Source organism: Canis lupus, chromosome 28, assembly GCF_011100685.1.
Source record: "Canis lupus familiaris isolate Mischka breed German Shepherd chromosome 28, alternate assembly UU_Cfam_GSD_1.0, whole genome shotgun sequence".
Taxonomy (NCBI): Eukaryota; Metazoa; Chordata; class Mammalia; order Carnivora; family Canidae; genus Canis; species Canis lupus.
This window is the reverse complement of record NC_049249.1, coordinates 16,476,714-16,503,592: the sequence shown is the minus strand read 5'-3', so window position 1 is coordinate 16,503,592 and position 26,879 is coordinate 16,476,714. Positions and strand designations below refer to the sequence as shown.

The 26,879-nt window shown below is 38.8% G+C and overlaps 1 protein-coding gene across 3 annotated transcripts in view; it reads right to left on the bottom strand.

Annotated features, from left to right (window-relative positions):
• Window positions 1-25,229, bottom strand: part of SLK (STE20 like kinase) — a 63,181-nt gene extending 37,952 nt beyond the window's left edge. Inside the window, exons 1-3 of one of the 3 annotated variants that reach the window (XM_038578715.1) lie at window positions 25,110-25,229; window positions 24,679-24,863; window positions 1,571-1,735 (exon numbers count right to left, since the gene is read on the bottom strand). In XM_038578715.1, coding sequence (XP_038434643.1) covers window positions 1,571-1,735; window positions 24,679-24,828 — 315 coding nt within the window. In that variant the 5' untranslated portion in view covers window positions 24,829-24,863; window positions 25,110-25,229. Of the gene's footprint in view, window positions 1-1,570; window positions 1,736-24,678; window positions 24,974-25,109 lie in introns of those variants that run through there. The other 2 variants (XM_038578714.1, XM_038578716.1) reach the window with 2 other exon arrangements.
• Window positions 25,230-26,879: the final 1,650 nt, after the last annotated feature.

Sequence of the window (26,879 nt, the reverse complement as noted above, 5' to 3'; positions counted from 1 at the left end):
TCAAAAGAGCTAAGAGTCTTAATGATACACATTTGGAGAAAGCACAAAAAAAAAAACACATTGTAGACATATGGGCATTTTTTAATCACCATTTTTAGTGTACCTGCTTCTCTAAAATTACTAGATACACAATTTTTACTGAGAACAGTATTATATATCCATTTCACCATCACCAAATGATTTTATTACACTCATTTTTAATGTAGCTACTATGATTTAAGTGATCCAATCTATTTTTCAACTTTACTACTAGGAATAAATCCCAAAAATACTTAAGAGACTTATTTTAGTTAAAACACACATATATTCAAAAGCTTCAAATCCTAGGTCAATTATCACATCTTGATGGATGCCTTCCTGGATCTCCCTGGTACACACCACCATGTACCTTTCCTTTTTACCCCATCATAGATGTAATTTTATACATATAATTCCTTGAAGTATTAATTATAGATAATTAAAAGCTACATCTCCCACTAGCTTGTCCCTCACAGATGTCCAACTTTTTATTTTGCAACAATCTCAAGTAAAGATCTTTACTGTCTAGGAGTTCACTTTCATTATAATCTTTGGGAACATTCTCCTAGAGCCCTAAACTATATTAGAGGACACCACACTTGTAACTACAGATAATTTTTTTAAATTATTTGTCTTGTCAAACTGTATAGCTTCCTGCTTTAACCTCTTTGTATAACACTCTTATTTTTTACAGAGGCCTGCCAATTACAAATTGTTTTCAAATTCATTTTATCATTTGAAAAATAATTTGGAAGGTAGATCACTCATCTTATAGATAGATGAGTAAACAGACTTAAAGGTTAACTGACTTATTTAAGCTTCTACCTACCAGCACCAGGATCAAAAAATACAGAGCTTTCGATTTCCAATCAGGAATTACTTCTACTACCTACTCTTCTCTCCTAACATTTCCCTCGTAACACTTTCCCTCAAGGAGAAAATTCTCATTTCAGAAAGGCCTCATGATTAAATTAGTACAGAGCAAATGACTGACCAGTTATTATAATAAATATGATTTTATTTCTATGTGTATTTGTGCCTAATATTTTCTAAAAATAAACAGAATTTATACATTTGGCCTTAGCTACTACATCATGCACCAAAGGTGAGTCTGATAAAATAGAAGATATTTAAAATTTCTAGTAAACATTCTATAATTACATGATTTACAAAAAGTTTAGGGTAAGAAATTATAAACAATTTCTAAGAAAACAAAAGAGATTTCCAAAAAATTTTTAAATAAATGCTAAATTTAAATTACAAACATGAAAGACCATTTAATTTCATAGTTTAGGAAATTCAATATTTTTATCTAAGTTTTTCCATTTGGGTCCAACGTCAATAATAAAATACTGTACAATTTGAAATATATATCTGAACATCTGCTGAAACTAAGGATAACTACATTGGTAATGAACCTCTTATCAGATCAAATCCCATTCAAGTAACATAAGTAATTAAATAGAAGAGGTAATAGGGCTTTCACAACTTATAAACCTCTGTTGGACAATTAATTCATTTTAACTCTTATAGATCAATAGAAAATAGTTACCCAAAGATTGTTCTCATAATAGAAGGCATCCAGAAGTTTGACTATATTTGGGTGATCACAAGATGCTAATATATCAATCTCAACCATGTAATCTTCAAGTTCTTCTTCAGATTTCGTGTCAATCACCTTTGCAGCAGCTAAAACATTGGTCTCTTTATTCTGGGCCTAAAAATGAAAGCATCACAAGTGTCACATTACAATGCGTACTTGATTTTTTTAATTTTATTTTCTATTTTTAATTTTATTTATTTTTAAAGATTTTATTTATTTATTAATGAAGACAGAGAGAGAAAGGCAGAGACACAGGTAGAGGGAGAAGCAGACTCCCTGTGGAGCCTGCTGCAGGACTCAATCGCAGGGCCCTGGGATTATGACCTGAGCCAAAGACAGACACTCAACCACTGAGCCACCCAGGTGCTCCTATTTTCTATTTTTTAAAATAAACTTCAGGGATCCCTGGGTGGCGCAGCGGTTTGGCGCCTGCCTTTGGCCCAGGGCGCGATCCTGGAGACCCGGGATCGAATCCCACGTCGGGCTCCCAGTGCATGGAGCCTGCTTCTCCCTCTGCCTATGTCTCTGCCTCTCTCTCTCTCTGTAACTATCATAAATAAATAAATAAATAAATAAATAAATAAATAAATAAATATAAATTAAAATAAACTTCATTTTTTTAGACTAGTTTTAGGTTCACAACAAAGTTGAGCAGAAAGTACAGTGTTCTCCCATAGTCCCAGTCCCTACACAAGCACAGCCTTTCCCACCATCAACATTCTGCAGAGTAGTAGTACATTTGTTAAAACTATTGAACCTACAATGACACATCATCCCAAAGGACTACAGTCTTCATTACGGTTCACTCTTGGAGTTTACTCTATGGGTTTTCACAAATGTATGACATTATCTACCATTATATCATACAGAATAGTTTCACTGCCCTAAATATTCTCTATGTTCAGCCTATTCATCCCTCCTTTTTTCCTAACCTTTAGCAACCACTGATCTTGTTAACTGTAGCCATAATTCAGCTTTTCAAGAATGTCACATAATTGGAATCAGAGTATGCAGCCTTTCCAGATTGGCTATGTTCACTTAGTAACATGCATTTAAGCTTCCTCCTTGTCTTATCACAGTTTGATAGTTCATTTCTTTTTTTTTTTTTTTTTTTTAATTTATTTATGATAGTCACATAGAGAGAGAGAGAGAGGCAGAGACATAGGCAGAGGGAGAAGCAGGCTCCATGCACCGGGAGCCTGACGTGGGATTCGATCCGGGGTCTCCAGGATCGCGCCCTGGGCCAAAGGCAGGCGCCAAACCGCTGCGCCACCCAGGGATCCCAGTTCATTTCTTTTTAGGAGTGAATACTCCATTACATATAGATGTGCTAAGTTTATCTATTCATCTAATGAAGGCATCTTGGTTATTTCCAAGTTTTAGCAATTATGAATAAAGCTGCTATACCACGTGCAGGTTTTTGTGTGGATGTAAGTTTTCAACTTTTCTGGGTAAACACCCAGGAACACAATTCCTAGATCATATGGTAAGAGTATGTTTAGTTTTGTAACAAACTAAAACTGTCTTCCAAACTGGCTGCCCCATTTTGCATTCCCACCAGCAATGAATGAAATGAATTCACCCAGGGGCCCTATTAATTAGGTTTTTTAAAGACATTCACATCCTCACCTGCAACTGGTGTTGTCACTATGAATTTTTTGTCATTTTAATAGGTGTATAGTGGTATCTCCCTTTTTAATTTGCAATTTTCAAATAGCATATGATGTCAAGCATCTTTTCATATGCTTACTGGCCACGTGTATGTATATCTTCTCTGGTGAAGTGTCTGTTTAGATATTTGGCTCATTTTTTAATGAAACTGATTTTCCAACTGCTGAGTTTTACGAGTTCTTCATGTATTTTGAGTAACAGTCCTTTATCAGATATGTTTTAGCAAATATTTTCTCCCAGTCAGTGGCTTCTTTTCTCATTCTTTTGACATACTTGTTTTTAAAAGATAGCCTAAACATATATATTAACTAATGCTACACACTGTGCTAAGAGCTTTATATGCACATAGAACAGTATTTCAAATTGCAGGCTCTACTGGGTCAGACTGTTCAGGTTCAAATTCTGGTTCTACCAGTGTGGTACTGGCACTAAAACAGACACATAGATCAATGGAACAGAATAGAGAATCCAGAAGTGGACCCTGAACTTTATGGTCAACTAATATTCGACAAAGGAGGAAAGATTGTCCACTGGAAAAAAAAGAGAGTCTCTTCAATAAATGGTGCTGGGAAAATTGGACATCTACATGCAGAAGAATGAAACTGGACCGTTATCTTACACCATACACAAAGAAACTCAAAATGGATGAAAGATCTAAATGTGAGACAAGATTCCATCAAAATCATAGAGGAGAACACAGACAACACCCTTTTTGAACTTGGCCACAGTAACTTCCTGCAAGATACATCCATGAAGGCAAGAGAAACAAAAGCAAAAATGAACTACTGGGACTTCATCAAGATAAGAAGCTTTTGCACAGCAAAGGATACAGTCAACAAAACTAAAAGACAACCTACAGAATGGGAGAAGATATTTGCAAATGACGTATCAGATAAAGGGCTAGTATCCAAGATCTATAAAGAACTTATTAAACTCAACACCAAAGAAACAAACAATCCAATCATGAAATGGGCAAAAGACATGAACAGAAATCTCACAGAGGAAGACATAGACATGGCCAACAAGCACATGAGAAAATGCTCTGTATCACTGGCCATCAGGGAAATACACATCAAAACCACAGGGAGATACCACCTCACATCAGTGAGAATGGGGAAAATTAACAAGGCAGGAAACAACAAATGTTGGAGAGGATGCGGAGAGAGGGGAACCCTCCTGCACTGTTGGTGGGAATGTGAACTGGTGCAGCCACTCTGGAAAACTGTGTGGAGGTTCCTCAAAGAGTTAAAAATAGATTTGCCCTAGGACTCCAAATGTACTGCTGGGGATTTACCCCAAAGATACAGATGCAGTGAAATGCTGGGCCACCTGCACCCTGATGTTTACAACAGCTATGTCCACAATAGCCAAACTGTGGAAGGAGCCTCCGTGTCCATCGAAAGATGAACGGATAAAGATGTGGTTTATGTATACAATGGAATATTACTCAGCCATTAGAAAAGACAAATACCCACCATTTGCTTTGACGTGGATGGAACTGGAGGGTATTATGCTGAGTGAAATAAGTCAATCAGAGAAGGACAAACATTATATGGTCTCATTCATTTGGGGAATATAAAAAATAGTGAAAAGGAATAAAGGGGAAAGGAGAAAAAAATGAGTGGGAAATATCAGAAAGGGAGACAGAACGTGAGAGACTCCTAACTCTGGGAAACAAACAAGGGGTGGTGGAAAGGGAGGTGGGCAGGGGGTGGGGGTGACTGGGTGACGGGCACTGAGGGGGGCACTTGATGGGAAGAGCGCTGGGTGTTATGCTATATGTTGGCAAATTGAACTCCAATAAAAATTAAAAAAAAGAAAGCCAAAAAAAAAAATTCTGGTTCTACTACTTATTAACTGTGTTGCCTAAAACTAAAAATCTTTTAGTTTCCTCATCACTAAAATATATTAACATCTCACAAGTTTGTAAGAATTAAGATAATAAATATTAGCCAAGTTAAAAAAATACATATAAATATTTAATAAAATGCTTGCCATAGACAATAAGGATTCAGTAATGTTAGGTATAATTATTTAATCCTCACAACAGCTGTATATTATTATCCTTAAAAGAGGATATACAAATTTAGAGAGGTTAAAAAGCTTCCCCAAGGTCATGTAGTAAGAGACAGAATAAGGAATCAAACCCAGGTTTGTTTCCAAAGCTCTTTCTTTTTTTTTTTTTTTTTTAAGATTTATTTATTTCTTTATTCATGAGAGACAGAGAGAGAGACAAAGACTAGGCAGAGGGAGAAGCAGGTTCCCTACTGGGAGCCTGATCCTGAACTTAATCCCAGGACTCTAGGATCACCACCTGAGCCAAAGGCAGACACTCAGCCACTGAGCCACCTAGGTGCACCTCCAAAGCCCTTTATCTGAATCATTACCCTTCCAGTTTTCCCATACTTCTATCAGTTATTTTTCTTTGCACTTAGTACTTTAACTTTTCATTCTCTTTCTTTGGTTGAATAACTTCTCACTTCCATTTATTACAAATGAAAGACTTCCAAATACACTGTTAAGAGTCAAGACCATTTGTTAAAAAGTTAAGAATCAGATCTTAAAATACTAATTAGGTCCTTTTTAAGATTTTATTTATTTATTTGACAAAGGGCATAAGGTGGGGAGGCAGGACTGGGTGCAAGAGACAGAGAAGCAGACTCTTTGCAGAGCAGGGAGCCTGATGTGGGGCTTGATCCCAACCTGAGCTGAAAGAAGATGCTTAACCAACTGATTCACCCAGGGGCCCCATTAATTAGGTTTTTTAAAGACATTTCAATATTTCAATATCATACATTATCATCACTTCAGCAAAACTGCACTAATACCTTTAAAAAAAGAAAAAATACCAAACTTTTAAAAGCTAGTAATAAAAGTTCCAATAAACTAATTAATGTCCAAATCCCACTTTTAAGAATTTATCATGAGGAGCTTCTGGGTGGTGTAGTCAGTTAAATCTCCAACTCTTGGTTTTGGCTCAGGTCGTGATCTCAGGGTTGTGAGGTTTAAGCCCTGCATTGCCTCCATGCACAGTGCAGAGTCTGCTTGAGATTTTCCCTCTCCCTCTGCCTCTCCCCCTGCTCATGTGCTCTCTCTCTATAAAATAAAAATTATATATTTTTTTAAATTTTTATTTATTTATGATAGTCACACAGAGAGAGAGAGAAAGGCAGAGACGCAGGCAGAGGGAGAAGCAGGCTCCATGCACCGGGAGCCCAACGTGGGATTCGATCCCGGGTCTCCAGGATCGCGCCCTGGGCCAAAGGCAGGCGCTAAACCGCTGCGCCACCCAGGGATCCCTAAAAAAAATATTTTTAAAAAAGAATTTATCATGATATAATTCTACAAAATAAAAAACATGGATACCCAGAAATATTCATCAAAGCACTATTTATAATAAGGAAAACTGAATGAACCTAAATGTCCATTAACAAGAATCTGCTTAAATAATTCAGCACAGTTCTACAATGGAAAATTATGCAGCCATTAAAATCAATAACTAATCAGTTAATATTTAAGATGGAACAGTGGCAGGACACCTGGGTGGCTCAGCAGTTGAGCGTGTCTGCCTTTGGCTCAGGGCGTGATCTCGGAGTCCCAGGATTGAGTCCCACATCCGGCTTTCTGCATGGAGCCTGCTTCTCCCTCTGCCTGTGTCTCTGCCTCTCTCTCTCTCAGTGTCTCTCATGAATAAATAAATAAATAATTAAAAAAAAAAAGATGGAACAGTGACTGTAACACAACACTGAATGGAGTAAAAAGTAACTTACTAAACGTGAGAGGTATGTAATTTTACAAAAACCACACATCCATTTTCACATATGAACAGGTGTAGGAGAAGTATCTGGAAAGGCATCATCAGTGAGAATAGTGGAGTTTCAGGTACTTTTGATTTTTTCTTTACTTTTCATGTTGTTTGAATTTCTTAATGAAATTTTTTTTAAGATTTATTTATTTATTTGTTTATGTATTTATTAATTATGACAGACAGAGAGAGAGAGAGGCAGAGACACAGGGAGAAGTAGGCTCCATGCTGGGAGCCCGAAGCGAGACTCGATCCAGGGACTCCAGGATCGCACCCTGGGCCAAGGAAGGCGCCAAACCGCTGAGCCACCCAGGGATCCCCTGAAATTATTTTTATAGAAGTAGTAAAGTACTAAAAAGTATCAATATATGAGATGATGATGAAAAGAATAAACAAAGCAAGTACCAGTCTGTATACAGGAACTGTCCTAAGTAGACTATGTTATGTTCTACTTCCTTAAGAAAAAGTAGAATTAGAATGCAATATTAATTACTGGTTAAGTAATTAAGTAACCCTAATGTTTAAGATTCAGAGAATATGTTTCAGATAAAAAGATAACTTTATACTGGTCATTGCTACAACTCCAGAAGAATATTCTAATCTACCACATTTTGTTAAATCTAAGATACCTCTTAAGATGCACCACTGTTTTATGTTCCACTAAGGAAGAAAAACTGCCAAATAAAGTACAAGATTTTATCAGTTTGAATTCTTATGTTACATCTTTTTAAAGAGCTCTTTTGGACACATTTAGACAAAGATTGTTACTGTACATCTATTCTTGTGAATAAGTTAAATACTTCATATTTAAGCCTGACTCTTCTGAATCACTTTTTCAGTCAGTTACCTAATGTCTGTGTTTTTCCACAGGATATCATTCTCTGGCCATTAAAAGCTTTAGTGATGCAGCATTTCTTAAAAGAGTGTTTCTCTATTACTGTTACCAAAACTTTCTTTGAAACCACAGACTCATTTTGCCATTAGAATGCTGATACTTTCTTGATCTTAACCAAGGTGCTAAAAGATTTTTAGATAGCAACCAGAACTCACATCTTTTTTCAAAAGGTACTGAAATAGTTTATTGAGACATTAAGGGGCTGCAATAATATGTCACTAGGGATACAACTAGGTTCACAAAACACAGGCAAGGACAGATACATCACAATTACCACTTGGTCAACAACAATACTAAGGCATCTATGGATAAAAGATATCCCAATTTCAGAGATGTTAAAAAGTAAAAAAAATCTGTCATAATTAGAGAAACATGGTATCAAGTTTGTCTCTCAAAAAAAAAAAAAAAAGAGACTACAGTTGAGCCAACAATAATTAGAACTCTCCCTCCCCTGAGTCAGAGGAAGTAAGCCAGTGAAAGATAAGTTATTCTCTCACAATGTTTTAATGTAACACTTTGGGAGGAAAAAGACCAGAGGAACTATCCTTGAAGAGGAACACTATAAAGTATGAGCCCTGGTAGGAGACCAAGTGGGGTTGAAAGTCATCTTGCTTCTACATGCTTCTACTAATGTCCTTGGAGATTTTAAGATGTGTCTTGTTAATGAAATGACATAAAGGGGAAAAAATAATTAACACTAAATAATCTCTAAAGAACTTTATAGTGACAAACTCCATTATTCCATTCCTCTGGATATAATGATTAAACCAACAATGGTACCATTTAGTTTATTGTAAGTAATAAATAAAAGTCACATTAGAAAATACAGTGCTTCTTATATTATTGCTTGAAAATACTCTGAAAATCAAAACTGAAAAAAATATTGGTAAATGTGTGAAACTATACTTTGAACAAATATAAAATGTTAAAAAGAAACAGTTTCATCTACCTACTACCTAAAACTAAGAAAATTCTTCACATAAAGATTTAATAAAATAACCAAACAATAAAAACAATAATGGAATAATGAGTATCTAGATATTAATTTAAAGAAGATAGAACTTCTATTGATAAAAAGTTTTCAAAGATCAGTCATGATCACCTAAAAAGCAATGTCTTCATTTTCACGAATCATGAACAGAGCTTGGGCACATTCCATAAAGAGACAAGTGACTGCAGAGAAATGTAACTTACTTGAGTTTCCTGCACTGGTTTCATGTTCTAAAAGAAGTAGGGTAAAAACTATACCCTCTTATATAACTCTTGTTTTAACAGTGGTTTATTTCCTGGGTGGTAAGAACATAAGTAATTTTTAAATCTTCATTTATTTTCTTCCTACGTTCCTACATTTTCTAAGACTATTTAATACTCCCATACTAAGAAACATTTTAACAAAATTATCAGCTGGAAATTGAAACACCAGCAAAGGAAATACAGATGACTTCTTCAGTACCACAAAGGTGTTCGTCAATCAAAAGGGGAAGGCAAAAAAAATAATAAAAGGAAAATACAAAAAGAATCTAAGCGACAATAAAAAAGAGAAGAATTTAATCACTTCAATAATTATGGACATTGATTCTACTGATTTGGGTGATTGTAACTAAAGCTTGAGAGCTCAAAGGCATTTTTCCTCCCACCAAGATAAGAGGTAAGACCCTAAATGTCCAGTATATAATGACATGCAACCGTAACAAAAAATAAAAACTAAACCAATCCATATCACCTTTCATGAACATCACCTGCATACAAGACACTGATCAGAGCTGTAGAAACACAAACACAAATACAAACCAGACACTCCACAAAAATCTGTTGTAGGAAAGAAATGCAGTATAAAAAAATGCAGTATAAAAATCTATTAAAGTGTGCTCAAGAGTTCATCTGCTAAAATCAATTCATTCTTTCAATACTTATTGAATGCCTTCTACATATCAGACACTGTTCCAGATGCTGACAGTGTAAAGAATATACAAAATCTCTCTGCCCTCACGGCACTTAAAATTGTGGGGAAAGGGTAGTCAATAAGCAAATAAATACAGAGTATATTAGTGATGTACTATGGAAATAATAAGGTAGTAACACGAAGAAATGGTTAAGTGAGCAGGTATACAGGAAAGAGGTTATAATTTTTTTTATGATTTTATTTATTCATTCATGAGAGACACAGAGAGAGTCAGAGACACAGGCAGAGAGAGAAGCAGGCTCCATGCAGGGAGCCCGATGGGGGACCCGATCCCAGGACTCCAGGATCACGCCCTAGGCTGAAGGCAGGTGCCCAACCGCTGAGCCACCCAGGGACCCCCAAGAGGTTATAATTTAAAGAGAGCTGAGTGAATTAAGTCAGTCGGGGAAGGACAAACATTATATGTTCTCATTCATGTGGGGAATATAAATAATAGTGAAAGGGAATATAAGGGAAGGGAGAAGAAATGTGTGGGAAATATCAGAAAGGGAGACAGAACGTAAAGACTGCTAACTCTGGGAAACAAACTAGGGGTGGTAGAAGGGGAGGAGGGCGGGGGGTGGGAGTGATTGGGTGACGGGCACTGGGGGTTATTCTGTATGTTGGTAAATTGAACACCAATAAAAAATAAATTAAAAAAAAATTTAAAGAGAGTAGTTAGGATGCTTGGGTGGCTCAGCAGTTGAGCATCTGTCATTGGCTCAGGGTGTGATCCCAGGGTCCAGGATCGAGTCCCACACTGGGCTCCCTGCAAGGAGCCTGCTTCTCCCTCTGCCTGTGTCTCTGCCCCTCTCTGTCTCTTATGAATGAACAAATAAAATCTTTAAAAAAAAAATTAAAGAAGGTAGTTGGGTTAGACACTGAGAAGGTAATATCTGAACATATCAATATTAGTAACATCCAACGATTATGTTTTCTGAGTTATGCAGACTAGAAATTTTAGTATTTTGGAAAGAAACAGGCTATAAAATTCTCAAGTTCTTTCAAGTATGCTAGTCTATATATACCAATATCCACTAAGCTACTAGATGTTATTCATTGAGCATTACCTTGCACCAAACACTGTTTTCCACATTCTCCATTAACTTAATCTTTGTATCAGAAAAGGCCCAACCACATAAATAAATCAATGTATTTTAACAGAATTTAATATCATTATTAACTACGTTAGTATATAAGTAACTAAAAAGATAAAGAAAGAACATGAAAGATGAACAAGTGCAGGGAGAAGTTACCACCCCCAGGACCAGAGGAGTCAAGGTAAAAGACTGGAATTATTAAAACCCAAAGGTTTACAGGAAAGGTTCTACACAGCTGAAACTCAGATCCCTGAGGAGACAGTGTTGCTTGGCTGGTGCCAACATCTCTGACTTTGGAAAAGGAGTTCCTAAGGGATTGGGGTGTCCTTCAAGGAGGAAGGGGCTAGCCTTCCAGTGCAGCTGGTGTTACCAAAGGTATTGATGAAGCCAGCTCTTGAGTACTGGGAAACTTCAAACTGGATTCAACTGCTGCTACAGAGAAAAACCTGTTGCTGGGGTGAAGAACTCCACTAAGATAGTGGTCACACGAACACAAAAGCAAAGAGACATGGAGCCCACAGGAAACAAAGAGAAAGTGTGTGCAAAAGTCCCTTTTTCCTCCTCCTCCCTGCAGCCTTCCTTCAGAGTCCTGTGCAAGTGAAACCTAGAAGTAAAGCTGACAAGGCAGAAATGTGGTTTGCAAAATCTCAGAAAAGCATTAGAGGGTGTGTTTGGAGCTGAAAGACAGTAACTTAATAGTTGGCATAATCCTTCTACAACTGATGAGGATAATAGATGAGAGAAGGAACAGAGTAGTATGAAGCATTTGGGTAAAAAATATCCAGAGTTCCAAAGAGCTGTTAAGTGAAAAGAAAGGAAACAGCATTGAAGAAAGCATATAGCTTTAGACTATTGATACCATTGTTAACCTGTTTCCAATTATATGCTAATTCTAGTGATCTCTTCAGAGTCCAGATAACATTTTGGTAAGAACAAGTATCAATACTAGAGTAAAATTATTAAACATGACTTAGTAAAGATATTCAGTTGATTTTCATTATTTCTGATGGTTATGTTCTATACATTCATTGCAAACACTGAATTAACAAAGACTGACCCACTGCTCCTAGGAGAAATATGTACACAAACATATCTCATATAGATTATAATCTGGGCAGCCCGAGTGGCTCAGCAGTTTAGCACCCCCTTCAGCCCAGGGTGTGATCCTGGAGACCTGGGATCAAGTCCTATGTCGGGCTCCCTGCATGGAGCCTGTTCTCCCTCTGCCTGTGTGTCTCTGTCTCTCTCTGTGTCTCTCTCATGAATAAATAAAATCTTTTTTAAAAAGATTATAATCTTAGATCCTAAAAACAATTCATTCTGGTAGATTCTACCCCCATTTTTGTACAAAAGAGAAAATGAGGTTCAGAAGTGTTAGGTGTCTTTCCTGAGGCTGCCCCACAACAAGTGCCAGAGTTGGGATTCAAATCTCACCCAAATGATACCAAGCCAGACTTTTTACACTACACTGCACTGCACTGCCCTCTACATTCTCCCAGCTCCTGGTCAAGTCTATGTGAGGGCTGAAACAAGATGGCCAAGTGTCACTTTGTTCCATCTTAGCTGGGAATGTGCAGGTCTAGGGGCTCAATTTTCCCACCTCTGCACATATATGCAAACGACTGAAAGCACTGAGTACAGACTTTGGGGCTACAAATAAATTTTAACAAGCAGACAAATTCACAAACAGAGGATCTGCAAATAATGAAGATTGATTATACACGCTCTTTCTAAAATTTCTACAAGATATTACAGAAATGCTTCCTTGAAAAAGAATTTTCATGTGTTTTTCTCAATTCTGTAGAGTTGAAAGGAATGTACTTTATATTCTCTTAATACTCCAAAACACTATTTTATTTATAGTGTTCTGTTTATTCAAAACTTAGTCATTGATCAGTCGAGATAACCATCAACAAAGTGATGTCAAAAATAAGTTTAACATTGGCTAAAACTGCACTTTCCAAAATGTTTTACCAATTCTCAGGTCACACAGTCTTCCCACTTATTTCAAGGACTTGCTGAGTCTGAGGAGCATGAATAAACTGAAAACATAACTGACAGCTGTGTGATAGATAAACTGATGAAATTTGCACAGATCCCATAGCAGAAAAGACAGAAAAGTGAGAACACAAAAAGACAGTTACAAAAAAATATTTTAAAATAAGACAAAGACGTCCTACTTCTGAAAACTCATTCAAGAAAAATAAAATTGTTTAGAAGGTAAGAAAGATCATTTCCACGCAAATATTCTCAACACTGAAATTATAAAGGACCAAAATGCATGGCTGTTAAGGTAAGAAACTCACCGTGAATTTTACAAGGAAAGAAAAAAGAAAAGCCAGGATGTTAAAGTTATTTTTATAGTCTCAAGTTTCAGTTACCTCTTTAAAACATAAATGTATATGTGCTAGGAATTTAGACTTCATGTGGTATTGAGTTCAAAGCATAATATTTAATAAATGTCAAATAACTGTAACAGTATAGTATAGAAATAGTTACCTGCCCAAAAGGAAACTGTCTTTGTCCTTTCACAGAAAAAGGGAGAAAAAAAATGAATGGACATATGAGGGAGAAAAAAAATGTGAAAAGGAGAACTGTTAAGTAAAACAAAATAATGATGTATTTAAAAGTATGACCCAGAATATGAGAGTCTATTTGTGACAACACAGATGGAACTTGACAGCATTATGCTAAGTGAAATAAGTCAGACAGATAAATACTGTATGATCTCACTAACATGTGAAATCTAAAAACAAAAACGAAAACCAGCTCAGAGATACAGATAACAGACTGGTGACTGCCAGAGGCACAGGGTAAGGGGTGAAAGAAAAAGGTAAAGGAGGTCAAAAGTACCAAACTACCAGTTATAAAATAAGTAAGTTATGGGGACAGAAGGTACTGTATGGTGACTACAATTAAGAATGCTGTACTGCATATTTAAAAGTTGCCAAGAGACTAGATCTTAAAAGTTCTCATCACAAGGAAAAAAAAAAATTTGTAACTACGTAAGGTGACAAATGTCAACTAGACTTATTGTGATCACTTTACAATATATACACATATGATATAACTGCATCATAACCTGAAACTAATATAATCTTATACATCAATTATACTTCAATTTATAATTTTTAAATAATAATTAAAAGTAGGACCTCTTACTTTATTTTGAAAAATTCAAACCTACAGAGAAAGTGAATGAACTGAACAGTGAATGCTCATATGCTTATACCCCTCACCAAGAATCATCAATTATGAATATGTCACATTTGGTACTCTTGCTCTCACACACACACACAAGTATACATACATATATATTTTACATATAGACATGTATACACAAACACACACATATGGGCATTTTTTTTTTTTACTATACCATCTGGAAGTAAGTTGTACTTCACTTTCCAAAACTTCAGTATGTGTCCATCAAGAACAAAGACATTCTCCAACATAACCACAATTATCATGCCCAAAGAATTTAACATTGATATAATATCTAATATGTATTCCATATTCAAATTTCCTCAAATGCCCTTAGTTTTTTAAAGATTAATCAATTTATTTATTTGAGAGAGAGAGAGAGAGAGAGAGAGAACACACATGAGGGCTGGGGCAAAGAGAGAGAATCTTTCAAGCAGACTCTCTGCTAAGTAGGGAGCCCAAAGACACTGGGCTTGCCCCTATGACCCATGAGATCATAACCTGAGCAGAAACCAAGAGTCAGACCTCACCTGACTAAGCTACCCAGGTGTCCGTCCTCAAATGTCTTTTAAAAATCCCTTATTGCTTTACATTTGTCTTAAAGACGTTATTTATTTATTTGAAAAACAGAATGACAAGGGAGATTGCATGAGCAGGAGGAGAGAAGAAGACTCCCCTGCTGAGCAGGGAGCCCAAAGTAGGGCTCAATCCCAGAACCCTGGAATCATGACGTGAGCCAAAGGCAGGCGCGCTCAACCACCTGAGCCACCCAGGCGTCCCCCATTACTTATATCTTTAAAAGCCCAAACTATTTATTTGTAGAACATCCCATTATCTGGATTTGTCTAATTGTTCTTCATATTAGATTCAAGTTAACTATTTTTGACAAGAATACCACCTTAGGTATTATGTATTTCCCATCGAATTACATCAGAAAATACATAATGACAGTTTGTCCTATTACTGGTGATCAACCTTAGATTTAATCACTTAAGACATATCTGCCAGGGAATCCTGGGTGGCTCAGTGGTTGAGTGCCTGCCTTTGGCCCAGGGCATGATCCTGGAGTACCAGGATCGAGTCCCACATTGGGCTCCCTGCATGGAGCCTGCTTCTCCTTCTGCCTGTGTCTCTGCCTCTCGCACTCTGTGTCTCTGCCTCTCTCGCGCTGTGTCTCTCTTGAATAAATAAATAAAATCTTTAAAAAAAAAAAAAAGACCTATTTGCCAGATCTTTCTACTGTAACAAGCACCCTTATAGGGAGATACTTTAGAGCTGTGTAAATAAATCCTGTTCCTCCAAAACTTTTCACACAATGATTTTAGCTTAGCATCCATCAATAATCTTTGCCTAAATTATTATAGTGTGGTTGCAAAATAGTGGTTTTTCTAATTTTATCAATCATTATATACCAACTACCATTCTTCTATTAACTATTTTGTCATTGATATTTTTGTTCAAACTATCCTGAATCTTTGGCCTGTCCCCATTAGTTTTTAGGCATATCCTTACTTTGTGGCATATTTTCCTTTGGGGGGAAAAAAAAAGGACTAGTGGGAAAGCTTTCACTCTTCAATTTTATCATTTCTGTACTTTCTTACTGTAGACTTGGACGAACCATTTCAATGAGCTCTGAATGGTATTCAGAAGCCAAGAGCTCAGAATACTAATACATAGTGTAATTATTTGTAGGCCATTTCAGGGAAAATAGGTGTGTGTGTGTGTGTGTGTGTGTGTGTGTGTGTGTTTACTATCACAGGTTCAAACTGAAACTGCTAATTCAAAAATCAGCATCACAGGGTTCATACTCATCTTTTCCCTATTCCAAGTTTCTAACTCCTTTCTTCCAGAATTTCAAACTTAGTTTCTAAAACATCAATATATCAACTCATCTTCTCTATCCTATAATATATACAAAGGTAGTTTCAGAATTATGTTAATATAACTACTAGTAGTTACTAGTAGCAAACCTATTTAACAAGAATTCTTTCCATTTGGGAAAAAGAACTGGTAAGGAAGGCTTTCATTTTCCAATTTTATCACTTTTGTACTGCTCAAAAATCTAACCATATTAATATCCTCTTGAGTTTTTAAAAAATTGTTAACAAAAGTTATCTGGATGGTAAAATTATTTTTATATATTCTTTATACTTTGCTATATTTTCAAAACAATAGCATTTAAATTTCTGGAAATGATAAAGTATACATTTTTGGTTTTGGGGTAGAAAGAGAGCCTCATATCAATCCACAGAGAAAATTAAATTCCAGATGAATTAAAACTAAAATTCTTTATAACTGAACTATTAAAAAGTCTAGGGCAGCCCAGGTGGCTCAGCGGTTTAGCGCCGCCTTCAGCCCAGGGCCTGATCCTGGAGACCCGGGATTGAGTCCTATGTCAGGCTTCGTGCATGAAGCCTGCTTCTCCCTCTGCCTGTGTCTCTGCCTCTCTCTCTGTCTCATGAATAAATAAATAAAAACTTTAAAAAAAAATTAAAAAATAAAATAAAATTTAAAAAGTCTAGAAGAATGTATATTTACTTAATTTCTGGGTAGGGAAAGTTTCTCTAAGCATGAAAGCGAAGAAAAAAACCCAACGAAGTAACACATTGACAGATTTTGTAGAATAAATATTATACAGGATACCTGGGTGGCTCAGCGGTTGAGTGTCTGCCTTTGGCTTGGGGCATGATTCTGGGGTCCTGGGATCGAGTCCTACATCGGGCTCCCTCAGGGGAGCCTGCTTCTCCCTCTGCCTGTGTTTCTGCCTCTCTCTGTGTCTCTCATGAATAAATAAATAAAATCTTTAAAAAAAAAAAAAAAAGACTATTATATGTCTTTGTACCAAAAAAGCTGCATAAACTAAGGTAACTACAAACTAACTGCAGCATCTGGGATAAAGTGTTCATTTCCATAGTATATAAAAAGTACTTTCAGGGGTGCCTGGGTAGCTCAGTGGATAAGAGTCTACCTTCAGCTCAGGTCATGATTCCAAGGTCCTGGGATTGAGACTGGTATCTGGCTCCCTGCTCAGTGAGGGGTCTGCTTATAACTTCCCTCCCCCCACCACCACCCTGCCACCCCACCAATGTTTACTCTCTCTTTCTTGCTCACTCTCCTCTTCTCTCTCAAAAAAATAAGTGAAATCATTAAAAATAATAATAAAAAGTACTTTCAAATCAACAAGAAAACACGCTATCGGAATATGAATAAATTATTTTTTAAGATGTGTAATCTCTCTAGAAATCAAAGAAATGTAACGTGAAATAAACTTTTGCCCATTGAAAAAGCAAATACTTTTTTTAAAGTATAAGAACTAAAACTGAATTCAGGTTAAGGAACAAAGGCACAGAAATAATCACTGCTAGAATGTCTAAATAGGCAAAACTCATGTACGTATATAAAAATACATACAAAAATAATCTGGAAACATATACATGAAACTGAGGATAGGTACAACTATGGAGATAAAAAAGGAACAGTAATTCAAGCAATAGTCAAAGAAGACTAACTTTATTTCTAATAAGTTAATTTTTACAACAAATAGACATTCTTTAATTATTTCTATAATTAAAATAATTGAAAAATAAATTGGCACAACCTCTCTAGGGCAATTTCACAGTAAGCATTAATAAATGATCATTAAAAAAAAAATGATCATTTATTTTGCCTTAACGATTCCATTTCTAGGAACTTGTCCTAAAGAAATAATAAATGTCATAGAAATATAAACCATGTAATATGGACATTTGATATATGATGGCGGCACTATAAAGCAATAAGGAAAGGATGCTCTTTTCAGTAAATGGTGCTGAGACAACTGGGTATCTATACAAAAGAAATGAAACCATTGAGCAAAAGAAGCCAGACACAACAGAACACATGTATACGAAGCTCAAGACACACCAATAACTTGCAGTGGTCTAGGTAAGAGATAATGGCAGTTTCGACTAATATTGTGACAGTGAAGGAAGAAGTCAGATTCAAGAAATATTTAATAGTAGAATTAACAGGCCTTGGTGATTCCATTGGGTTTGGCGGATAAGGAAGCTGAAGGTGTTAAGAATGACCTCCAGGTCTCTGGCCTTTGTAGACAGAAATGTCAATTCCTGAACAGAGAACACAAGAGAAGCAAATATGAAGCTGACATCAAGAGTTTAATTAGTTCATATTCTGACTTGTTTAAGCAAACTGTGAGATATCTAGGTGGAAATCTCTAATAGATACTTGGATGCATGGGTCTGGAGTTGAAAAGAGAAGTCTTGGGGTAGAGACATAAGTTGCATTTAGATGGTAATAGAAACCGCAGGAGAAGATGGACTCTCATAGGAAAAGTAAAAGAAAACAGGGCCTACACCCAAGTCCTGTGGAATCCCAACACTTAGAAGTCAGAAAAAGGAAAAAGAGCCAGCAATAGTCTGAGGAGTGGACACAGAAATGAGAAAAATATCAAGACTGTGGTAACCTAAAAACCAAAAGATGAGCTTTTTATTTTATTTTTAAGACGAGCTTTTTAAAGAAAAGGATTGGTTGAATGTCTCAAATGCTCCTGAGAATACAAATATGGTATAAATATCCACTGATAGAAACATGGGAAATCCTGAAACCATACCAAGAACCATTACCTAGAGGGTTGGTCCAAATAAATAATATACAAAAATGTCACAGAACCAAAGGTTATGGGGTGGGTTTTTTGTTTTTTGGTTTTTTGGGTTTTTTGGATATGGGGTTTTGGATTGAAAGAACTAATCAAGAGGCAAGATGAAAGCAGGGAAAAAGCCTGTATCAAAGTAGATCACCATGAACCAGGATAAAAAGAAAATCTTAAAAGCTATGAAAAGAAAAAGATCACAAAGAAACACAAAACAAAGTGGCATGGGACCCTTAATAGCAACACTTAAAGATAAAAGATAATGAATGGAAAAAGTCTTTAAAATTCTAAGAAAAAGTTATTTTTGAACTATAATTCTATAACCAAACTATCAAGTATGACATTATAATAAAGATGTATTCAGACAGGCAAGGTTTTAAAAAAAATGTACCTTCCAGGGCACCTGGGTGGCTCAGTCGGTTGAACAGCTGCCTTCCACTTGGGTCCTGATCTCAGGGTCCTGGGATCGAGCCCCACTTCAGGCTCCCTGCTCAATGGGGAGTCTGATCCCCCCTCCCCTCCTCCTTCACCTCCCCACTCATGCTATTTCTCTCAAATAAATAAATAAATCTTTAAAAAAAATAAAAATAATTAAAAAATAAAAATAAAAATAAATAAAAAATGTACCTTCCATGGATCCTTTCTCAGAGAACTTACTGAAGACTATACACAACCAAAACAAGGAAGAAACTCAAACAGGAAAAACAAAGCATTTAAGACACTCTTAAGGGGTGCTTGGGTGGCTCCATGGGTTAAGCGTCAGGTCATGATCCCAGGGTCTTAGGATCAAGCCTCACATCCAGCTCCCTGCTCAGCTGGAGTCTTCTCCCTTTGCCCCTTCTCCCTGCACTTGCACACTTGCTCTCTCTCAAATAAATAAATAGTCGTTAAAAAAAAAAAAAAGACACTCTTGAAGCAGGGGTGCCTGGGTCACTCAGTCAGTTAAGTATCCAACTCTTGATTTCAGCTCAGGTCATGATCTCAGTTTTGTGAGATCAAACCCCATGTAAGGCTCTGTGTTCAATGAGGAGTCCACTTTAGATTCTCTTCCTCTCCCTCTGCCCCTCCTCTCACCCATGCTGTCTCTCACTCTCAAATAAATAAATCTTTAAAAAAATTAAAAAGGAAAAACACTTTTGAAGCAGTCTGAGCTCCCAAGACTTCTACAGAGAAAAATTATAATCCATTATTGAGAAATACTAAAAAAGAACTAGAGGTAAAACATATGCATAAATAGGAAGACTCAATATCACAGCAATGTTAATTTTTTCAAAACTGATTTATAAATTCCATAAAATCTCTTTTAAAAGCACAGTAGGATTTTGTGGAACGTAAGCTAATTCTACAAAGTACATGCAAGCACTAAAAGCCAAGGATATACAAGTTACTGTTGATGAAGAGTATGGGAAAGCTGTACTCTAGCAGAGATGTATTTTATTTTATTTATTTACTTATTGATTTTTAATGACCGGTGGGGAGTGGGGGGCGGGGGGCAGAGGGAGAAGCAGGCTCCACCTGGGACTCGATCCGGGTCTCCAGGATCACGCCCCGGGCCAAAGGCGGCACCCAACCGCTGGGCCACTGGGGCAGAGATGTATTTTAATGCTTTCCTAATTAACACAGTGAGAAAATGGTACAGAAACAGATCAATGGAAGAGAATCAAGATCACAAAAACAGATACATTATATAATAAACAGGACCCTGTAAAGCAATGAGAAAAAAGTTTACTCCCAATAATGGGTTCTGGGATAACTGAGTACTCAGCTGAAGAAAAAACTGAAATTAGACCCCACCTCAAACCATTTACAAAAACCTATTCTACGTGGACTGTATATTTAACCATTAAAGGCAAAATCATAAAGTTTTAGAAGATAATACAGGGGGTTATCTTCATGATCCCACGTTAGGAAAAGAATTTCTTACATACAATACAAAAAGTATTAACTGAAAGGAAGAAACTGACAAATTGCACTATATTAAAATCAAGAATTTCCTGTTCACAAAAAGACACCATAAAGAAAATGAAAAGACAAGCCAGAGAATGAGGATATATATTTACAATAACCATAATTCTAAATGGTTAAAATCCAGAATACACTACAAATAAACAAGAAAAGGACATCCAATAAGAACATGAATAAAAAACGAACACAAAAGAAGAAATCCAAATTACCAATAAACTTACCCCAAAAGATTACATAGTAGTCAGGGAAAGATGAATTAAACCATAATGAAAAACATAACAATATCAGATTGTCCAAAAATTAAAAATTCTGACAGTATCAAATGTTGCAAAGAGATGCTCAGAGCAAGGAAAATCCCATACACTCCTGGTGGGAACATAAACTGATAATAGTTTGGTATCTCTAGTGAAGTAACTAAAGTTATACTAGTCTATAACCCAGCAATTCTACTCAAGTCTTAGCAAAATTTAAGCATATACACACCAGAATTGTATATAAGAGCCTAAAACTGGAAATGAATGATATACCCATTAACAGTACAAAGGTAAATAATGGGTGATATAATCATAAAATGGAATTCCATGACACAATGGAAATAAATTACAGCTCTAGGTGATAAACATGAACTTCACATACATATTTCACAATTTTTTAAAAAAAGGCACATGCTCATCAGGGCCATAAAAAGAATCACTTTCATCCAGCACACAGTCAGAAATTCAGTTTCTATTCAATACATGATTTCATGTCATCCTTTCTTTTTTTTTTAATTTTTTAAATTTATTTATGATAGTTACACACACAGAGAGAGAGAGAGAGAGAGAGAGAGAGAGGCAGAGACACAGGCAGGGGGAGAAGCGGGCTCCATGCACCGGGAGCCCGACGTGGGATTCGATCCCGGGTCTCCAGGATCGCGCCCTGGGCCAAAGGCAGGCGCTAAACCACTGCGCCACCCAGGGATCCCCATCCTTTCTTTATTAAAAGCAACAAAAATCCAAACACAAAAAACTGTGAGAGATATTACATATCTTCATTCATATGTCAAATAATACTACATTAAAAAAGAAAATAAAATTAAAATAGTGAAGATTTTTAAGGCAAGAAAGTTACTGTTACACAGTTGTATAGTGCTGAAATGAGTGGAAGGAATACAACTATATCAAAGAAAAATGTTTCAAATAAACTAAATATGTACAGGAGATGACTGCCTATATACCACTTAATCTTTGAAACAATTACTAACTTTTACAAGCAAATGACAGAATCAATTTTAGAAAGTTTTCCACTGCATACTACTACATACAATATTAAGGTTTGATAGCTTTTTGCTCCACAAAGAGGAAACTGATATAGTTAAAATTTCCAGAGATCTTGGAAAGCAAAAAAACCTTTAGGAACTATAATTCACAAAGCAAAACAGGCCAGGTAAGTTTAAATTTTAAATTTTCTTTAAAAAAAAAAAAAAAATCTCAGAGCCCATTCCTTGGAAGCACAGAATAGTGAAATGATAAAAGTAAAATGCAAAGAACTCATACTTTTCAACCATCACCCTAAAACAGTCATCAAGCTCACAAATATTATCTTTGACACAGTTTATAATTATAGTGTTCAACTACACGGAGTAAGTCTCTTTTCAGAAAATTTTCAGTTGATGTTTCACTTTAGGAAGATCTGTTACATTTTACAGAAAGAGTCATTAAAGAATGAAATCATAGAGCATTATTAGTATGTCCCTGCAATCTGCCTGTGCCCTGGGAAAACAAGAAAATGGTTTACTATCTTCGTAGGCCCCTTTTCCTGTCCCATCCCGTATTTCGCTTCTGAGCTCTAAATGTAGTTAACAATAATTCCTACCACTCACTGAGCCCTTTCCACATGCCTTTAATTCTCACACACTGAAGCACCAATCTTACTGAGAAAAGTGAGACGTGGAACGGTTAACTTGTCCAAGGTCACAGGCTAATATTGAGAGAGCGCAGATATAGTCCAACTCCAGAGCCAATGTCTTAATACTATACTGTTTCTATCTGATAAAACATTTATACCATGAAAACTGCCCATAATCACCTACCTGCCCTAACCACCTACTAACTACTGGATTCCAGATGCCCTAAGTATTTATTTCTGCTTTTCTTAGAGAACTGCATACTCACAGTGTGGAGTGAAACAAATGTTTAGGGAAATGCAGGATTTTCCAGCTAAGAAAACGAAGATCCAAAGAAGTGAAGTGTTCTGTCCATGACCACAATGCTGGCTTGTGACGGCCAGCACTAAAGACAATTCTTGACTCCTAAGAGTGATCTTAGGATACCTTACTCGGTACTGTAAGCTCTTGATGCAACCCATACTCTACCTTCCACACAAACACTGAACTTCATTTTGCCAACTTTGACAGCACAGGATTGCTTCCATAGCATTCACACACAGGTAACACACACAGATACAGAGAGAGACGCACTATGTGCTCAGGCAATAGATAATAGATAAAAACAATTCTGGGCCCTGGTTTTATCATTAACTACAATATGTAACAATGTAGCTATAGTAGCCATGTGACAATGTGTTTTAAAAGCACACAGAGAAGAGTGGCTATTCCAGTCTGAGTGAAAAAATGAGGACTGGAAGCTATGAGATGCTTTTGAGGAAGGGCAAAGGCAGAGAAGTGTGATGGTACTTAGGAGAAAAACGCTATCATTTCTACCAATGGACATGACAGTGGAAAACAATAGTAAATACAGGGTCAGAAGACTCGAGTTCAAATCTAGACTGCGACTCACGTGACTTTGACAAATTTCTGAGTCTCAGTGTCTTTATCTGTGAAAAGCAGATACTACTGACCAGCGTACCTCCAGGCCTTTGGTGGAGGGGCCAAATTACGTGAAAGTGCCTTAGGAGCTGCAAAGTCCTGTTTAAACATAAGCTATTTGTTTTCACTTCTAGGCAACCCTGTGGGTCCTTCCCTCTGAACCGTGTCTCATAAAAACCTCACCCTTCAGGATGAAAATATTCCGATGACATCATTCATCTACTGCTTATGAAATAATAAACAGTTAACATTAATCCTTCACGTTGAAACGTCAAAACTGTCTCTACTGAAAAAAAAAATACATATAGATATCTATGTCTATACTATAGATATATATGTCTTTATAGATTATTTTTAAATTTCTCAAGCATTAGTACTGACTTATGGTCAATGGCTTGCTGTAATTATATTTAGAAACTAGTACCAGATGCAGGTTTTCTTCTGGAAAATTTCTATCAGAAATTCCACTCCGTTTTATAGTATGTTGTCCAGGAACCAACTGAAGAATAATAAATAGCCTGCAAGTAGCAATCACTTTGCTCTCATCCCAGAAGACTGGTTATGGCATTAGCTACAGATAAAACCCAATACATGCCCTGGGCCCTAAAAAGGGAACTGTTCCAGTACAAGCACACATAAATGAACACAGACAGCTAGGAGACACACACTAAATCCACCGAAAAGCATACTGAGTTTCTGATTTCAAAAACCAGACCCCCTCCTTTCGAGAACACCCTCGTTTCCTTTAAAGTTTGACAGAGTCTATAGGCTCTCTAACCCTGCCTCCCTTTAGCAATCAGCCGAAACCACATGCAGGCCCCATTTTGTTCAACCTTCTACTCTCCGCTCTTAGCTCCTCGTTGGATGGCAGCCCACACACAGTCCTGGTGCACCTTCACCAAGTCAGAAGAAGGGGCCAGCGACAGGAAGGGGACGAGGCTAGAGAGACCCTCCCGTGCCTCTCCGCACCCGCGGCCGTTTTATCTCAGAGACCAACTTCCCGTTTCCTCCTCCTCCTTACCTTGTACACTTTCCCAAAGGCTCCGTCCCCCAGTTCTCCTATAATCTCCCAAAACTCCTCGGGGTTCAAATCCCTCTTCACGTGTTCGTATTGCTTCTTCTTCTTCTCGGTGCCCAACTTGAAGATCTTACGGAAATTGAAGAAGGACATTTTCCCTCCCAGCAGAGTTCCTTGCACTTGAGGGACTAAAAGCAACAATAAAAGGCAAAGTTTCTCCTCCCTCCTCTCCGCGCGAGCCCGGCGGGCGCGGGCTTCCCGGCTCCCGCCGCTCCGGCCGGGCCGTGCCCGGGGAGGGCGGGGCGCGCTCCGGCTCCGGCCCTCGGGGCGAGGACGTGGGGGGGGGCGGCGGCCGCGGGCTGCGAGCGGCCCCTCCGCCGAGCCCGCCCCGCGTGCCCTCGGGAGGCGGCACCTGCCCGGACGCGGGTCCCCACCTGGCCCGGCCCGACGGGTCCGCGCGGTCCGGACGTGCGCCTCCGCCGCCGCCGCCGCCGCTTAGGCCCGTGTCACGGCGAGTCTCCTGGGGCGGCGGCCACCCCGCGCGAGGGACGCGGCCAGGGCCCCGGACGCGGGCGGGCGACAGGCCGAGCTCTCCCACCTCGGGCCGCGAGCCCCGGGGCGCCCCCGCAGCCGTCCGCTCCCGCGGCGCGAGGCCCGCGCGTCCCTCGGGCTCTGAGGCGCCGCCGCCGCCGCCGCCGCCGCCGCCGCCGCCGCCGCCGCCGCCGCCTCGCTCGCGCCCAGCCCACACAGCCTCGGCCGGGAGCGCGCGCAGACGCCGACGCCGCAGCGCGCCCGCGCTCCCTCGGCCGCGCGCCCCCTCTCCGGCGCCCGCGCGGGGGCGGCCCCTCTGGCCCGCGCACGCGCGCTGAGCTCCGCGTGCTGGCGGCCGGGAGAGGCTGGGCGGCGGGGCGCGGGGGTGCGAGGTGGGCGCCCACGTGCCTCGCTGCGGGACGGTGGCCGCGGGTCTGCTCTCCAGGCCCCCAGACCTTGTCAGCCCGCCGCTCGGGCGCGTTGCCGGGTGGGCGCTACGACCCTGTTGCTCGTGCTCCCGAATGGTGCCTCCATTCTGGATCTGGAAAATTTGTAAAGAGTGAAGGCTGAGCTGCCGTTTGGGGCTGCAAAGGGGACCTTTTCTCTCCCTAAGGGGTCCCAGAAGTCCTGTGACAAAGGAGTATGCTTTATGGCTGGAACTTTAGAGCCAGAGCTCTCCAGCTCTGTGACCTTGGGCTGGTAACCTCTCTGAGCTTCAGTTTCTTCATGATGAAATGCAGGCCTGGGGGAGTTGTGGCGAGGAATAAATAGAGGTCAGCCCTTAGCATGCTGCCTGCACGGGCAAAGGCTTAATTTTATTTTTTTTTTTAAAGATTTTATTTATTCATGAAAGACACTGGGGGATCCCTGGATGGCTCAGCGGTTTAGCGCTTGCCTTTGACCCGGGGCGCGATCCTGGGGTCCTAGGCTCGAGTCCTGCGTCGGGCTCCTGGCATGGCGTCTGCTTCTCCCTCTGCCTGTGTCTCTGCCTCTCTCTGTGTCTTTCTTTCTTTCTTTTTTTTTTTTAAGATTTTATTTATTTATTCATGATAGAGAGAGAGAGGCAGAGACACAGGCAGAGGGAGAAGCAGGCTGCCTGCGGGGAGCCCCATGAGGGACTCGATCCCAGGACTCCAGGATCTCGCCCTGGGCCAAAGGCAGACACTCAACTACTGAGCCACCCAGGTGCCCCTAAACGCTCAATTTTAGTTCTTGCTGTTGGTACAAGTGTGCAGTTAAGAGAGGCATAGATGTATAAAAATTGCTTAAGCCTACTTCTCAAGTGATGACCAGGACACTCCCTTGAGGGTCATCTACCTTCTCCTGGCCATTTTCATGGGGTCACAGCCCTGGTGCCACCCTTAGTGACTCCACCTGAACCACTTACTGAGAACTTCACTTCCTGACGTGGCTCTGGCCCACCCTGGACACCAGTAGTAGAACACTGTCCATCTCGGCCATGTGGACGTTGGCTGGAATCTGCCGATGATGACCTGCCCTCCCCTCCTCCGGCAGAAGAGAGCTCTTTCAGGGCAGCGATTTGTTGATCATCTTGGTATCCAAGAACCTGGCAACATTCCTGGCATATCATGGGAAAGCAGATCCCTTGAAGAAAAGGAAGGAAGGAAGGAAGAGAGAAAGGAAGGAAGGAAGGTTATATAGGGAGCAAAGTT